The sequence below is a fragment of the Sinocyclocheilus anshuiensis genome, unplaced genomic scaffold, assembly GCF_001515605.1.
Source record: "Sinocyclocheilus anshuiensis isolate Anshui unplaced genomic scaffold, SAMN03320099.WGS_v1.1 scaffold2504, whole genome shotgun sequence".
In the NCBI taxonomy this organism is placed as follows: Eukaryota; Metazoa; Chordata; class Actinopteri; order Cypriniformes; family Cyprinidae; genus Sinocyclocheilus; species Sinocyclocheilus anshuiensis.
In genome coordinates, this window is record NW_015536617.1 from 17,297 (window position 1) to 34,890 (window position 17,594).

General features: G+C 37.7%; 1 protein-coding gene across 5 annotated transcripts in view; it reads left to right on the forward strand.

The window, feature by feature from the left end:
* Nucleotides 1–17,594, forward strand: part of LOC107703869 (tubulin epsilon chain-like) — a 44,867-nt gene that overhangs the window by 12,496 nt on the left and 14,777 nt on the right. For all 5 annotated transcript variants that reach the window (XM_016506675.1, XM_016506667.1, XM_016506659.1 and 2 more), the window contains 3 exons: nucleotides 15,139–15,260; nucleotides 15,343–15,530; nucleotides 15,864–16,036. In XM_016506675.1, the coding sequence (XP_016362161.1) occupies nucleotides 15,139–15,260; nucleotides 15,343–15,530; nucleotides 15,864–16,036 (483 nt within the window). The remainder of the gene's footprint in view (nucleotides 1–15,138; nucleotides 15,261–15,342; nucleotides 15,531–15,863; nucleotides 16,037–17,594) is intronic.

Sequence of the window (17,594 nt, forward strand, 5' to 3'; positions counted from 1 at the left end):
GATCAGCTGTGACTAGACTTGACTCATGACGATCAACTGTGACTTGTCTTGCCTCATGACGATCAACTGTGACTAGACTTGATTCAGGATTGGCAGCTGTGACATAACTGGGCGCTGTTGTGTCCGCCATTTTGCGATCAGGCCATTTTGTTGTTGCCGCCATTTTGTGAGTGTGCTCTAGTGCGATGTGCCCTGCTGTAGAGCTAATAACAGCCTTGTGGTGTCCATACCTGGCCAGTGTCCTGTAGAAAAGCTGCTGGATCCTTGTGTGGCCGAGTATTCTGTTACGGGACGACAGAGGCGTGAGGCGTGTGGATCCATATGCAAGCTTTTTATTAAAAGACGTGGTCACAAACGCAGGCAGGGTCAAAACATCAGCGAACAGGTATGGTACAGGCAAAACATAAGAGCAGTCCAGTAAACGGGCGTGGGTCGATCAACGGTGAGCAATATCCAACAGGGCAAGGCAAAGAGAGATAATCCAGGTACACAGCAATAATCCAGTCAGGGGCAAACAGAGTCCAAACGGCAAGACGAAGGGGGTAATCCGAAATACACAGGCGAGAATCAAGCACGGGAAAAACAGGCAAGACAAGACTATGAATAAACTGGGAAAGATAGAGCAGGCTCCGTAAAGTAGCTATCAACTAAACAGTGATAAACACTAAACAATACTCGGCAGTGAATGGTGGTGTGAGACTGATTTATATAGTGTGTGTAATAGCTTTCAGGTGAGCGTGTGATTGGTTACAGCTGTATGCAATCAGTCCAATGGATGATGGGAAATGTAGCGACTTGAGCAGGATCTGAGTGGGTGTTATATAGTGAATGTGGCGATCTCTGGTGGCGATTGAATGGACGTCCATGAACAGGATTCGTGACAGTGTCATTGCCTGCCAATGACGTCATAACCCCTCGATTTCCGTTTTGTTTTGTAGAAAACATGGAAGCACCAAAGACGCTTTAATATGCTATGCATTTTATTAGACAGGTGACGACAGCACAGAATAGCATTATATAACAGAACAAATGTATCTAGTATGAAAAAACAGCGCTGCTTTACCCCACATACGCACGACTGCAAGGAGCGGTCGACCAGGGGCAAGTTCAAGCTCAAACAGGGCTGCGTTCAGCCCTGACAAAAACGGTGCAAATCGTTTTTTAAACGGAAACGGTGATGCGTTGAACACCCTGTTCTGATGACGCAAGAGTTGCAACTATGGCAGCTGAGAAGGCCATTCTTTGATCTCTTTGGATTTGAGACTTTAGTCTTCTTTAGTCTTCTTTTGCACCAAGAGCTTGTAACACTCCAAAGAGAAAGGAAAAATTGAAATCGCATCATATGACCCCTTTAATACTTTAGCTCATCCATGAACTTGATTTCTACCAGAGTCCCGTCGGATTGCTTCGGCTGTGGGGAAGAAGACGACAACTCCCATGATTCCCCACTCGGTCACGGTGTCATCTAACTACGCCTTTGTTTGTTTTGAATACGCGCCCTCTAGTGGCAAAAAATGACATATTGTGCCTTTAATTACTACTTAATGTGTGTTTCTTATAGCAGTTAAAATGTTTTAATTTAGTGATTTTAACTTTTAGTTTAGTGATTTTAATGCTTTAAAGAGCAATGTTAGATTGTAAAGTTCTAATGCTATCTGCTCTAACTATAAAAGGTACAGCTGTCATAAAACCAGAGAAAAAGGCTGCATGGCTATGATAGTATGTGAGAGAGTCAGTGGTAATATCATTGCATTCCTATTGTTCAGTGTTAGAGGAGCTCAGCTTAGTCTGACAGTTTGCCTGCCCTGGACCAGGTTAGCTTTCCAGCATAAGTTGCCACATGGACTGATTTTGATCTTTGTTAAATTTGTTTTATGGAACCAAATAATTTGACAGTGAGTCAGACTAACTGAAATAAGTCTGGCCTATTTGGTAAACTTGTTTTATGAAACAGGCCTCGAGGTGTTAGAAATCTGAAGACACATCATTTAATTTATGATTTGCTGTCTGTCTGAACCAAAGAAATAAATGCGATCATATTTTTTCCATTGCATCGTATTTCATCGAATCGCATTGTGTTGAATCGGGTCTAGGGATGTTCACTTTAACCGGTTAACCGACGGTAATAATTTTGACCGATTAATACAATCAGTTAAACAGTTTAAAAAGTAATTTAATTATTTATTTTTTCAGTAATTTATCAAAATATTTAAAACGGTTTGGTGCACGGTTAAAATACGCTACGCATATAAAAAAAATAGTTTTTTAGGGGGAAAAAAACATAAGTCGCGTATAAGTCACATTTTATTATTTCATTTAGAAATAGGCCTAATGCTGACGCGAAATGTTTACAAACATTATAATAAACACTGTAAACATAGCTAGGCTATTTTAGTTCCCCTCACTCCACAACAAATCCTTTAAATTAACAGTATTTAGAAAAGAACAAAAATGTAAAATATAAGAAGCTATAGCAATATAAATGACAAGCCAAAACAAATTCATTTAGGTTAAAACGAAACTGAAACCAACGTTGGGTCTCTCATTCCACACAAAATCAAATGTTTCCGTATTCACGATTGAATGGCAAATTATTATTTATTATGTACACTCGCGTTCCAATATCCACGTAAAACAAAATGTTTTGCATAACATCACGGCGGTACAGTGATAACACTTAACCTTAACAGCTTAACAGATTTTACTAAATAATTTTTTTACTACATAGTTTTTTCCCATATGTTTGACTGACTGTATTTTATTATGATAATGAACAGGCTGCATTGTCAAGGTAGCAATGCTTAACTGTGCGCGCATGCGGCGCCGGCCTAAAAAAAAAATAGGATGCTGCTTTCTGCCGTCTGTTTCCTTTCGCGCAGCACAAAAAGGAACCGAAACTCTGCATACTAGGCTACTTGTTTTTCTTTCATTTTCTTAATTTATAATTTAAGTAAAAATATGTTTCTCGTATAGGCCCATTTATTCGTTATATATATATATATATATATACATATAGCCTAGCTTTATGATGTTTTTCTCCGCCAGGTGCAAGCGTATGCAGAGTTTCTATTTAGGCTATAACACGTGTTTGCAGCGTTGAGCAATGCAGTGCTGAAATTTGCATGCTCAGGAATCCTCTCATTAAAACACACGGATTGTAGACATTATGAAAGATTCATTATGCATATATTTATTGTGTTATAACAGAGATTTGTGAGATTGCGATGAACTGAGATGTCTTTTAGAGATTATAAAGGCAGCGCTCTTTGCTGGCATTCTGCCATGCCAAACCATGCACGAAGCAGCCGCTTGCTTTAGTTAAAAATAACAGTGTTCTGTGAATGTTGATGCTTTAATAACAAATATTTATCGGGAGCGTGTATGCTGGGATTTCATAAATTTCATGGAGAAAAAAGTAGTGTAACTAATAATGTAACTAATTACTAATTACTTTTGAAATAAAGTATTCAGAACAGTAACGTGATTACTTTTAAAAGGAGTAATCAATAATTTGATTACATTTTCAGAGTAACTTGCCCAACACTGGTTATGGAGATGCACATCCCTAGTACAGCTGTTACCAGGGAAACCGATATATTTCTGCCAGTCCAAAAGCGCCACCTACTGGCCGAGAATGCATTTTCAACAAGCCCATCTGCTGTTTTTGGTTAGACCACTGAAAATCTAATGTTTTTATGCAGCATAAACAAATATTTATGATATAATATTAAACACCGTTATAAATGTGAACAGGTGGATCGACAAAAAGCTAATGTGCCTTCAAAAATGTAAACAATTGAGACAGTAAGACTTTCTCTGTTTTTTAAAACCTGTATCTGAACTGTAAATCATGTTGTTTTTTTTACAATCATTTTGTTTTAATATTAGCATAGACATTGCCCTACCCTGCTCATACAGTATTATTTATTTATTTGTGCAGTGCTTAAAAATCCATAAATTTGATTTTAAAATCCTACAGATACCCTGTAAATAGTGTCTTTGTTTTTTGTTTTTTTTATTTATATATTGAATGTTAACTGTTAATATTATGAATGTTATATGCATTCCAGACAGGTGGTTTTAATAGCACAATAACATCTGATTTAACGTGAAGAAGTATGTATGGAAAGATGTCATTTACCACAGTTCTAAAGTGCTGTAAAACCTTGAAAATGCTTGAAAAGTGCTTGAATTTAACTTGGGCAAAGGTGTAAGAACCCTGTTTACCAGACCCGGGGCAGAATCTATATAGGACAGAACACAACTTGCTGGAACACAGCTGCTCACGTGCAGACTCCACCTGAGAAGGGGTGTGAAGGGGGAAAATTGGGACTGAGTGCAGGGGGCCCAGAACTATTGGGGGACCCACAACTTTCCCCCTTAGGATGGTCAACGATTTTGACTGAGGGGCCCAATGAAATGCACTATACTGAGGGCCCATAGAAAGTAGCAATGTCACTGCTCGCTCTCACAGCCTCAAGCTCAAAATCTGATTTTCCTCTGTGAGCCCCAAAAGAAGCGCTTCCATTTTAGAGTTATTACAGTGTGAGAAGTTTAAGGAGCCGTGAAATGCCCAAGCACTAAATGCACTTACTGTGCACATCCTCGCTCATAATTTCACAGGCGTGTCCTTTTGAGGCACTGGTGACTTGGTGCCTCGCAGGGCAGTTCTTGCACCATCAACCAGTGAATTTGCATGAACAGGGGAGGCCAATCCTTTTTCTGGAGATAAGGACAGGATTGGTCACACCTTGTCATATCTGGAGGGTGTTCCTGTAGAGTCAGGTTCTGACACAGTGTTGAATTAACCTATGAATGAGAACAAAACAACAATGCACTCATGTGTTGATGAGTGCTTGTTTAAAGGGTACAAAGTTTAAAAAGAGTACAAAGACATTTTTATCAGTCATAACTTCTAGACTAGAGAGAAACAGTGCACAAACTTAAAAAAGATGAAACTTTCTAGTGCCAGGGTTTCCGCGGGTCCTTAAAAAGTCTTAAAAATACTTAATTTAGTTGTATCAAATTTAAGGTCATAAAAAGTCTTAAATGGGACAAGAAAGTCTTAATTATTATTTCAAGAGGTTTTAAATGTGGGGATGGAAAGACAAGAATTGCGATATCGCTTAATGTGACGATTAAACTCCAAAAAGCTATGATTTCATCAAATAAATATGAGCATTGCACGTTTCAGTTTTAAATGTGAATCAGTGGATCGACAAGAAGCTAATGCTAATGCATTATAAAAATCTAAACAATTAAGACATTAAGAAATATTTATGTTATTAAAGGGTTAGTTCACCCAAAAATGAAAATTCTGTCATTAATTACTCACCCTCGTGTTGTTTGAAACCCGTAAGTCCGTCGTTCATCTTCGGAACACAATTTAAGATATTTTTCATGACAGTATCATGACGCGAGTGTGTGGCAGCGCCGGCACTGACCCAGATCCGGCGTGATGACGTCATTATGCCGGATCTGGGTCAGCGCCGGCACACGCTCTCGTCATGATGCTGTCGTGAACGCGCGTCCACAAGTGACGCAGTAGAGACGAAAATGTAGAGTAAAGTCATTATTTTTGTTTTCTTTGCGCAAAAAAGTATTCTCGTAGCTTCGTAACTTTACAGTTGCACCACTCCTTGAACGTGGTAGTTACCTTGCTGTCTATGGGAGGGTCAGAGAGCCCTCATATTTCATCAAAAATATCTTAAATTGTGTTTCGAAGATGAACGAAGGTCTTACGGGTTTCGAACAACACGAGGGTGAGTAATTAATGACAGAATTTTCATTTTTGGGTGAACTAACCCTTTAAATTAATATAATAATTTTTGACTCATCCCTTTTCTTAAAAATGGTTTAAAGGCTGAAATGTGAAGTTTATCATTTTAAAAAAACTTTGTTTTTGTGAAAACCTGTATCTGAACTATAAATCATGCTTTTTACAGTCATTTTATGGTTAAATTGTTACCATAGACATTACCCTACCCCGCTTATGTGGTACTAATTTTATTTGTGCAGGTCTTAAAAAGGTCCTAAAAATGATTAAATCTGATTTTAAAAATCCTGCAGATACCCTGAGTGCGCATGTGACTATCAAATTGAGTATACTTATACAGAGGCCCTGGTGTCGTATAGTGTCGCCCTACCTCACATCTCTATGCATCAATCTCATCCACAACTCAAGCTAGCATGCTAATTAGACATGCCTCAATCAGCAATGACTATTGTGCCTCATTAAAGAGGCACTGAGTAATTTTTGCACCTAAAGAGATGTAGACTCCAGTCATATCAATGGCCTAAAAAGCATTTTAGTCTACGTAAGTGAGGTTGTTATGCTTTGGCCAGTCTTGCCTTGCAAAAATTGACCAAGTTCATTAATGTGGTCATGAATTGAGAATTTGAATGTTGACACTCATTTTGACAAATTTTTTGACATAAGAGTTCATTGTACTATAAAAACATACTGAAGCTTCCTTGTTAGTGCAAAAACAGCTTTCATTTCCCAACTCATAATAAAGGCCATGTTTTAGATTTAGTCTGCTGTTCAGGAGTGACACCATGCAATTTTAATTCCATAGAGCTTCCCATCTTAGACCATAAAATGGTATTTTTTGATGTTGCTCTGCCACTTTCTAATTTTAACTTGAAGCCCTCGATATCATTCCGTAATATTAAAAATATTAACCCAGAAGATCTCAATAGACTAATTAGTACCTCTCTTAATTCTACCCCCCCCCCCCCCCTCATTTTTTGCCCCCCCCCCTTACTTTGTACTGCTAACCTGGTGGATCATTATAATGATTGTTTATCCAATTCACTAAATTCCTTAGCTCCCCTGAAAACCTGTATAGTTTCATTTACTAGGTCTTCTACATGGTATACCCATGAACTTCGACATATGAAAAGGATGGGCCGACGTCTGGAGAGACTAGTAAAGAAAACTGGTCTAACCATTCATCAACAAAATGTATACAGATCATCTTCTCTCATATAAAAGTGCCCTGACCACTGCTAAATCTTCTTTCTATTCGGAATTTATCAATATGAATGAAAATAACACTTTATTCTTTATTCTCTACTATCAACAAATTACTGAAGCCTGCAGTTACCGCAAATCACCTCTTCTCCACTGCTCAGTGTAACACATTTTTGGAATTTTTTAGTACCAAAATTAACAATATTCATCATCAGTTGAATTCTTCAGTCTCCTCACATAACTGCTCACCCTGGACTATCACACTGGACCCTTCATTCTCCACTTTGTCGACTTTTCAGCCTCCATCAGTTGAAGAAATCATTAGACTCATTTCTAAGTCCAAGAACTCTACCTGTTTGCTTGATCCCATCCCTAATATTCTGGTTAAAACCTGTTTGCCTGCTATTGCACCCATTATAACGTCCATAATTAACTCCTCCATACTTACTGCCATTGTCCCTACATCTCTCAAAACAGCTTCTGTTATCCCGGTTCTTAAGAAACCTGGTTTGGATCCTAATGAACCAAATAATTACCGTCCCATATCCAACCTCCCATTCATTACTAAAATATTAGAACGGACTATTGCAACTCAACTCCAGGCACATCTTCATAACAATAACCTTTACAAACCTTTTCAGTCTGGTTTTCACCAGAACCATAGCACTGAAACAGCCCTGGTAAAAAATCACTAACGATCTCTTACTTGCAGCTTACAACGGCCTTCTATCCATCCTGATCCTTCTTGACCTCACCACAGCCTTTGACACCATCTCCCACTCAATTCTTTTGGAACGTTTGGCAGCCATTGGGATCACTAATAATGCATTAGTCTGGTTCAGGTTGTATCTAAACAATAGAAAATATTTCATTCCGGGAAAAAAGGTTGCATCAAAATTACAACAGTCAATCATGGTGTTCCTCAAGGCTCAGTGCTGGGACCATTGCTTTTTATCATCTACATATTACCTCTTGGTAATATTCTCCGTTATTTTGGGATCAATTTTCACTGCTACGCTCACGATACACAACTGTACCTTTCCACAAAACTAGGGATGCACCGATACCGATACTGGTATCGGTATCGGGCCCGATACTGAGCTCCTGTACTCGTACTTGTTATGCCCTAATACCAAACGCCGATACCACACAGCATGTGTTAAGTGCCATATTCAGACAATGAAACACCAACAACAGATACAGACATCATTGGAAAGTTTGTAGTTCGGTCGTATACGTCAAAAACAAGTAAAACAATGCACAAGTTACTTAACGGTAGGGAGAGAGAGAGCGAGCGAGCGAGCGAGAGCGCACGCAATTCTGTTGTGTGATCTTTGATGTTCGCTCACTTAGCACACGCATCATTTGGATTAAAACTAAATCGTAAAAATAATAAAACCATTCATGGGGCATTCACTATAAACATCATTTATTTTCAACCTTAGACATACACGACTTTCTGGAGAAAGTGAATCTAGCAGCCTGTGTGAAATGCGCTAGGCTGTACTATTCTGCATCAGTACAAATGCGGGCACGCGTTGCGCATGTTTTGCTTGCTTGAGTGATTCTGCATTATATGAGAGGCTTTGGAATATAAATCGCAGCACGTTTCAGATGAAAAAAAAACCGCGACTTCTATTTCTGAAAATATCACAGTTAGGAGATTTATAACAGTCGCACGCAGTAGTTTTGGTCGCACTGTAGAGCCCTGGAAGGTGGTGTTGACGTCGGGAACGCACCTGAATCCGCCATTTTAAGCAATGAATGAATGACGGACTCTCCGTTGTAACATTGCGCAAGGCAGATAAGGGGGTGACATCTAGTGGATTAGACTAGTAATAAGATTAACGTAAATCTTATGTTCAATGTTTGTGGAAATAAATATTGAAAAAAATCGATTCGTGGCCTTCGAGAATCGTTATTGAATCGACCACATTTTAAAAAACGTTATATCGAAAAATCGATATATATATTGCCCAGCCCTAATCGGCAAGTAACAAAAATAAAAGTATCGGTATCGGGCGAGTACTGGAAAAAGTGGTATCGGTGCATCCCTACACAAAACCAAACACTTCTCTTCCTCCCTCTGCCCTCACTTCCTGTTTACAAGCAATCAGCAACTGGATGTCAATGAACTTTCTCAAACTCAACGGAAATAAAAGTGAAGTTCTCCTCATTGGTTCAAAGGCTACACTCTCCAAAACTCATCCCTTTACCATATCAGTTGATGGCTCTTCGATTTTTACCTCCTCCCAAGTCAAAAGTCTGGACGTCATTATGTCTCATGCACTTTCTTTTGGCCCCCACATCAACAATATAACTCGCATTGCATATTTTCACCTCCGCTATATCTCCAGACTCCGCCCTTCCCTCTCCCAGCACAATGCACAGGTTCTTATTCAAATCCTATATCCTATATATATCCTTAATATCCTATATCCTATATAAATTTCTTTATATCCATATTGATTTTATGGCCTAATTGTTTTTATTAGTTCAACACCTTGTTTTTAATTCTTGATTGTACTATTGATAATTTGTTTTTCTAAATCTGTTTTGTTAAGGTGTCCTTGGGTGTTCTGAAAGGCACCACCAAATAAAATGTATTATTATTATTTATTTTATTGAAACCAAGCTTCCTAAATGACTGCTTTTACTCCTTTATACTACGTAATAGAGATGAATACATCAGGACAAGACTGCCTGCTCACACACAAATTAACAACTTATTCATCCTTATCAACTTGACGATGATGAAGTAGGCAGCACTTGTGGTGCAAGGAAGAAAAAAAAGTTTTATTGTTAAACCCTTACGACAAAGTGTATCTGCTAGGGGTGTAACGGTACACAAATATGATGGTTCGGTACGTACCTCGGTTTTGACATCACGGTTCGGTATGATTTCGGTACAACAGGGGGAAAACGTAATAAAGTAAATGAAGTAAAAAAAATATATTTTTTTTATAAACAGTGGTTTACTAAACAAATTTCTCTTTCTTTAAATGCATTCAGTTATAATTAAAATTTTCTTAAAGGGGTCATATGATGCGATTTCAAGTTTTCCTTTCTCTTTTGAGTGTTACAAGCTGATTGTGCATAGATAACATCCCTGAAGTTGCAAAGACTGAAGTCACAAAATAATGATCTTTAAAAAAGCATCATATGACCCCTTTAATGATAAAAATCTACCTCAGCTTATGCTTTAAACTATAGGGAGCCCTTTTACATTATAAGGTTACAATTAACAACTTAACCCAAACTTAAATTTAATTACTATTTATTTTTAAATATAATAATCAACACTCAACTTAAAAAAAAATTGTATGCAAACATGTAAATCGCACATAAAGCGTTTTTTAAATGAACTTATAAATTATACAATTTCTATTTGTTAAAATATATTCAATTGCACAGTGGCTGTCATAACATGTTTCATAACAGATTAATTTAAACATACATTAAATAATTAAGACTAACAGGTAAAGCAAAATATAATGAGTATGTAGTGTAATATTTTGCGAAATGCTCTTCTCTAGACTTCATTTCTCTGGTGAACTAACGAGATGTGGACACTGAGGTCTAGCTGAGGTAAATGAAATGCTACGAGACAATTTATTTACAAGCTGTTTTGTTGACGTGTTTCCACGGTTGAAACACTGATTGAGCGATTACATGAGGCATGAGATGTTAATTCATGTTTATTCGCGTTAAAACTAGTAGTACAGAGGAAGGAATGATCGCGTTCACTCGCGCTCTGCTCTGCCATTTGAAAGGACCCCATTTACACTGCACAAGTCTGCGGTGCGTTACGGCTCACACACGGGAACCGGAACTGATTGCGCCACTCAAGTCAATGCTTGTGTTTATACCAGCACGTTTCTGAACCGTCCCAGAAGCGGCTCTCCGAGGCGTTTATACAGCGATCTGCGATGCCACATCAAAGACTGTCAAAACAGCATTTATTGTTTGAATTTCCTGGGAAAAAATTCTGTATTTGTTTGGTACACATGCATACCGAACCGAAAGACCCGTACTGAATATGTGTACCGTTACACCCCTAATATATATATATATATATTTCTGCTTTTACTGACTGTACTGAACCATGTGTTTAGGCGAGGAGATTTTGACCAGTAAGTCATTCATGTGATCATGAATGCATCAACGAAAAGCATCAGCCACATAGATCACAGCACAGTCTCTATTCGACAAAATGTTTCCGATCTGTCATGCCACATCAAAGACTGTCAAAACGCCATTTATTTTTTGAATTTCCTGTAAGAAAAAAAAATGCTATATTTGTTCGGTACATGTGCGTACCGAACCGAAAGACCTGTATAGAAAATTTTCGGTATGAATACGTGTACCGTTACACCCCTAGTATCTGCAGTTATTGCAGACATGAGAGAAGGAAACACTCTGCATGTGTCAATCCAACATTTAGGATTTTGCATGCATTGTTTTGACAAAAATGTAATAGTTTGGGAAAAAAAATACAATGAAATTAATTCAAATGGATTTGTATAATAAACTGATTTGTGTTGGTTATTGGCACAGTGTTGGTCATATTAACACCCTCATCATTATCCCTTATATAGCACCCAGCCTTATTTGAGGAGTAAATCATTAGTTTAATTTGCCCTGATGTAGTGTTTGCTCTTAAATCTCACAATGTTTGAGCATGTCTTTGAGTTGCTTTTTGCTCCTAATAATCAAAGTGATTGAATGCATACCAGAAATAACATTATTATGGCTTAATCATTATGACACAATCTCATAACCCAACCTGTAACATGCATTGATATATTCGGGACACAAATAAAGCCAAACCTGTAAGTTCATGAGACAGGCTGGCAGGTTTTTGACAGATGTTTATGCTTGAGCTAAATGAAAATCATTTGTCAAGAACACGAATACCTTGTCAAGAAAAATCCTCATTCCCTCTTCTATGAGATATGACAATATGGCCCCGTTTACACCTTGTAAGATGTGTTTTAGTTGATCCAGTCACAAGTGGACAATGCTAAAGACCAAAGGTCCAAAATGTTTTGAGCTTGTTCACGTTCAACCACATTGGGTCAAAACATGGTCACATTGCATTTGTAGCTTAAAAGCTTAAGTAGTCAATGGGACTACTCAAGTTTAAGGGTTTAATTTTTTTCCCCCTCAATTTATTTTGTTGCTTGTGTTTTGACATGAAGTATGCAGTCATGAAATCCTCATGACTGCATATACATTGTCACCCTCACCTCGAAATCCAATCACGCGCATGTAAATGCTGCTCGTCAACAACATGTCACAGATCACCTGAGATGGATCTTAATACCAGATGTAAACTGGGCCTATTTTACAGTTCCTCATGTGATTGACACCCCCATATGCGTTTTTACACTTCAAAAGCTCCTGACAGCCTCCAGGCATGTTACTGAACAGTCACAATTCATGGTTCTTGACTGTTTAAGTGGTTCTTCAAGGTCAATTGCTTGTCATTTTAGACAGATATTCATAAACTTTGATTTTGATTGAAATGACACCAGCTAATCATAATCTAAGGCCAAAGATGAGTCAAACAGAGTCAGACATTGTCACGTTGACTTCAGTTAACCAAAATCATTTGATTTAAAAGCTAAAATTGGTTAACTTTTAAAGGTCCCATATTGTCAAAACTGAAATTTCCTGGCTTTTTTCATGATAACTGAGGTTTAGGTGCTATGTAACTACCATATAAGTTTCAAAACAGTCAGTCCACAGTAAAATTCACACAGCCTGCTTAAAGTAGCTGTGATTTTTCACGAACCGTTGTGACTTCCGTAAAAAGTTGACGTCAGAACTACACAGTCACCGCCTTCAGTTACTACCCCGAGCACTGCCCACCGTCCCACTCTCCTTTTGCCAAACCCCCAGACAACATCGCGTCCATGCTATTGCTGAACAACGACAACAGAGAAACGCCATTACAAAAGAAGAAAAACACTATGGAAAAAAAAGAACTCAGTCGCAAAAATGTTCTTCAAATATACTTAATTCTTTGTTAACAATTTTCAAAGATTCGTTTTCGCAAATCGTGGATTTTGAATGTGTTGCCACAGATTTCGCTTACGCTTCTCAAATTTTCGTTCACTATTTTGGCACCAACCTCTCGTGAGGGCGGGCTTAACAATGGTCTACTCTGATTGGCTAGTGAGATTTTTGATGGACAGCTGCTCTCTGACCTGGAAGTACAGACGTCAGTAGCGCGAATATTGGAAAGCTGTCGTGCCGTGTTAAGTAACTTTTACAAACAAAACTAGTAAGTCTGATTCATATGAAATATTTTTTGCGTGATCAAGTGTTTTAACCAATAAATATCTCTTGTCTTACATTTATATCCAATTATTTAACACACCTGCACCACATTTAAAAAAGAACCCACCTATATTTTTTCCTTCCCAAACAATGGCAATAATTTTGTAATACTTTTAATTCATTTTTGAAAATATTATTTATAATGCTATATACATCTTAAAAAACGAAACTACATTTTATTGCAAATTTGAAAACGATATTAAAATAAAACAAATTAAAAAATGCAAAACTATAATAACCTTGCTTCACATATAAACTGATTAGGTTGTGGGTCATTTTGGAGGACACGTGAAAATGTTTTTGAGTACACTCCTTAAACCCACACAAAAAAGAATTGTGTAAAACCCAGTAAACTTGAGATTGACTTGTGACATTAGAACAAAACATGAATATGGTAACATGCATAACACTAAATTGAACAATACTCTCTTATATGTTTTTTTTATTCATTAAACGTTTTCTTTTAAATTAAGCATTTTAAATTTTAGACAAGTGCAAGTTTGTTGCTTAAAGAAAAAAATGTCACATTTACAAAATCAGGTGATTGTGTTCACCCATCTATGCAAATGTATGTTAATGTAGAGACCAAGGTTATTATAGTTTTGCATTTTTAAATTCGTTTTATTTTAATATCATTTTCAAATTTGCAAAAAAAATGTAGTTTCGCTTTTATTAGTTTCAATAATAATTTTTTTAGTTTTAGTTTAGTTTTTATTTTAGTTTTTAACAGATCACTTCCAGTGCGCAGACCAAAGAAAGACTTTAACCTTATTGACACAAACGTCTAGCTTATTCGTGTGCACGCTCTGCAGTCTGAAGACCGTCAAAGATTTCTATTTACAATTTGATTTGCAGCGTTGCGCATTATAGCCATTCGCGCAGCAGCTGAAGTGAATGACAGCTTAGGGAGTGCTCTTTGCTCGCTTTCTGTAGCCTATACAATTTTATTTTATAAGTTTTATTTTTAATGCTTCTATAAAGGACCAACGGTCACGTATAGGCCTACTGCAGAGTTTAAGGAGAGACAATCGCATTTAATAGTAAAGGCATATTTAAATATGTTATTTTCATTTATGAAGAATTATAAGCGTGCGGTTTATGCACATTTGTTCAAAATAGCCTGGCAGATTGTTCACAAGATGTAGGCAAACGTTTTGTATTGTTTATGTTGCGCTGCTTGTCTATTTTTCTTCAAAGCACCGACTTAGAATGCCTAATGTTGGTTTGATTTCTTGTTACGTGAGAAAATAAATAATTTTGCCTACCTGATTGTAGATTTACTGCGAGTGCCGTTCGTGTTGCGGTCTTTGTTTCCATCAGCTGTCCATCAAAATTTCACTAGCCAATCAGAGTAGACCGCTGTTAAGCCCGCGCTCACGAGAGGTTTGTGCCAAAACAGTGAACGAAAATTTGTGAAGCGTAAGCGAAATCTGTGACAACACATTCAAAATCCATGATTTGCGAAAACGAATCTTTGAAAATTGTTAACAAAGAACTAAGTATATTTGAAGAGCATGTTACATTTTTGCAACTGAGTTATTTTTTTCATTTTCATAGTATTTTTCTTCTTTCGTAATGGCATATTTTTGATAGTTTCTGGAAAAGTTACGTTCAGTTTTATAAAGTTACGTTCATTTTTATTGACATAAATGTAATTCCCTAAGATTAGTTCCAGGTTGGACAAGCAGAATTCCAAGAGTGCTGATTTTTAATATGTATCCTATTCTTCAATTACCATTTTTTTTAGGTATGTATTATGTTTTTTTTTTTTGACTGTTCATCAGTGACGGATAATGTGATTGGTCTATGACTCTCAGGGCAGTCGGGCATCATACATATGGCTTGGTCTACAGAGAGCAGATTGTGGATCAGGTCCGCAAGGCTGCAGAACACTGTGATTGCCTTCAGTGCTTCTTCCTCATTCACTCTATGGGAGGAGGTAAGCTTCTGATGTCTGTCATGTTACCCGTGTTGGTGGTTGAAAAATATGGGCTGACCTAAGCGTACATTTGTGTGTTTAGGTACTGGTTCGGGATTAGGCACGTTTGTGTTGAAGCTTCTTGAAGATGAGTTCCCAGAAGTATGTCGGATAGTGACCTCTGTTTACCCGACGGCAGAAGATGATGTCATCACCTCACCTTACAACAGCGTCCTAGCCATGAAAGAACTCACAGAACACGCAGACTGTGTCTTGCCGGTCGATAACCAGGTATCCCTCTCCTGGCATCATAGCTCTCAAATCCTATTTGCGGTCATGTATATTCTGACAAAGCATGTGAAGACACGTTGCACCAGATTTGACATCAGTTATGCTAAACAACATTCTTCACATGTCTGTTTATTACCAAATTAGATGGACTGCTTTGAAATATTTGAATAATGTCACATGCTTTTTTTGCCTTGAGGAAAAGGTTTGTATCAACATTCTTCAAAATTTTTCCTTTTTTGTTACACAAAAGAAGGGACATCATACAGTTTTGGAATGATGTCAGGGTCAATATATCATGACAATTTCAATTATTTTTCTCTACCATTATTCTAGTCTCTGGTGGATATTGTTGGTAAGATACAGCATATGTCTAACACTGGCAAACTGGGCTGTGCCATCAAGAAGGACTGTACCATCATCTCGGGACAAGGAGGGGTGGTGAAGGTCGAGAAACCTTTTGATGCCATGAACAACATTGTGGCCAATCTACTTCTTAATATTACCAGGTACTAAATGCTTTGTGAGAATGGACATTATCTACTGAGCTATTTTGTTCTGGTTTATAGTCTCCGATTGGTGGACAGTTTCTATTTGTGTTATGGCTAGTAAGGTCATTACATAAAAATTAGCAATTATATATATATATATATATAAATGGAAACAAATTCATAGTAATTTGGCACACTTGTTGTTCCTACATGAAAGGTTGCATATTTTAGATGCTGCAAATATGTAGAAGTTTTGTATGAATCATACATACAAATAACCATATATATATGACACAAGATAGTTATAAAAGTTCACAGAGCTGACTCCGCAATAGCTGAGGAAAACTGTTTCATCTGAGCATGTGGCACTTTAAGCATTATCGTATCGCATATCGAATATCGCATTATTTAATGAGTTATCGCATATCGCATTTTTCTTCAATATCGCACAGCCCTAATATATACAGTGCCTTGAGAAAGTATTCATACCCCTTCATTTTTTTTCACGTTATGTTGCTGCCTTATGTTGCTTTCAATTTCTTTTTTCCACATCAATCTACACTCCACTCTCCATAATGACAAAGCAAAAACAGAATTGTCAAAACTTCATAAATTTATTAAAAATAAAAAAACTGAAATAGTACATTGCATAAGTATTCATAATATAGTACTTAGTTGAAGCACTTTTACAGCCTCAAGTCTTTTTGGTATGATGAGACAAGCTTTGCACATCAGCATTTGGCAATTATCTGCCATTCTTGTCCTCACCTCTTCACCTCTCACGTTCTGTCAGGTTGGATGGGGGCAAACGCACATTTTAAGGTTTCTCCAGAAATGTTTGATTGGGTTCAAGCCCAGGCTCTGGCTGGGCCACTTAAGGACATTCACAGAGTTGTCTATACGCCACTCTTGCTGTGTGCTTAGGGTCATTGTCCTGTCGGAAGGTAAACCTTCTGGCCAGTCTGAGGTTCTGAATGCTCTGGACTGGGTTTTCATTAAGGCTATCTCAATATTTTGGTGCATTGAGCTTTTCTTCTACTCTTGACGAGTCCCTCAGTCCCTGCCACTGAAAAACAGCCCCTCAGCATGAGGCTGCTACCAGCACACTTTTGGGATGCTACTCTGCAGGTGATGAACAGTGCCTGGTTTCCTTCAAACACGATGCTTGGAATTGCGGTTCATCAGACCAGAGACTCTTGTTTCTCAGAGTCTGAGAGTCCTTTAGGTGCTTTTTTGAAAATTCCAAGTGTGTTTTAATGTGTCTTCACTGAAGAGAGGATTGAGTTTGACCACTCCGACATAAAGCTCAGATCGGTGGAGTGTTGCAGTGATGTTTGTCCTTCTGTAGGTTTCTCCATATATGATCATAGAGCTCAACTAGAGTGGCCATCAGATTCTTGGTCACCAGTCTAACCAAAGCCCTTCTCCATTGATTGCTCAGTTTGGCCAGGAGGCCAGTTCTAGGAAAAGTCCTGGTTGTTTCAAACTTCTTCCACTAAGAGTAATGGACCCTTTTCACAAGACTGTGATGACGCGTTTAACGGTCATCAGCATCGTAAATCCTTGATTTTCATAT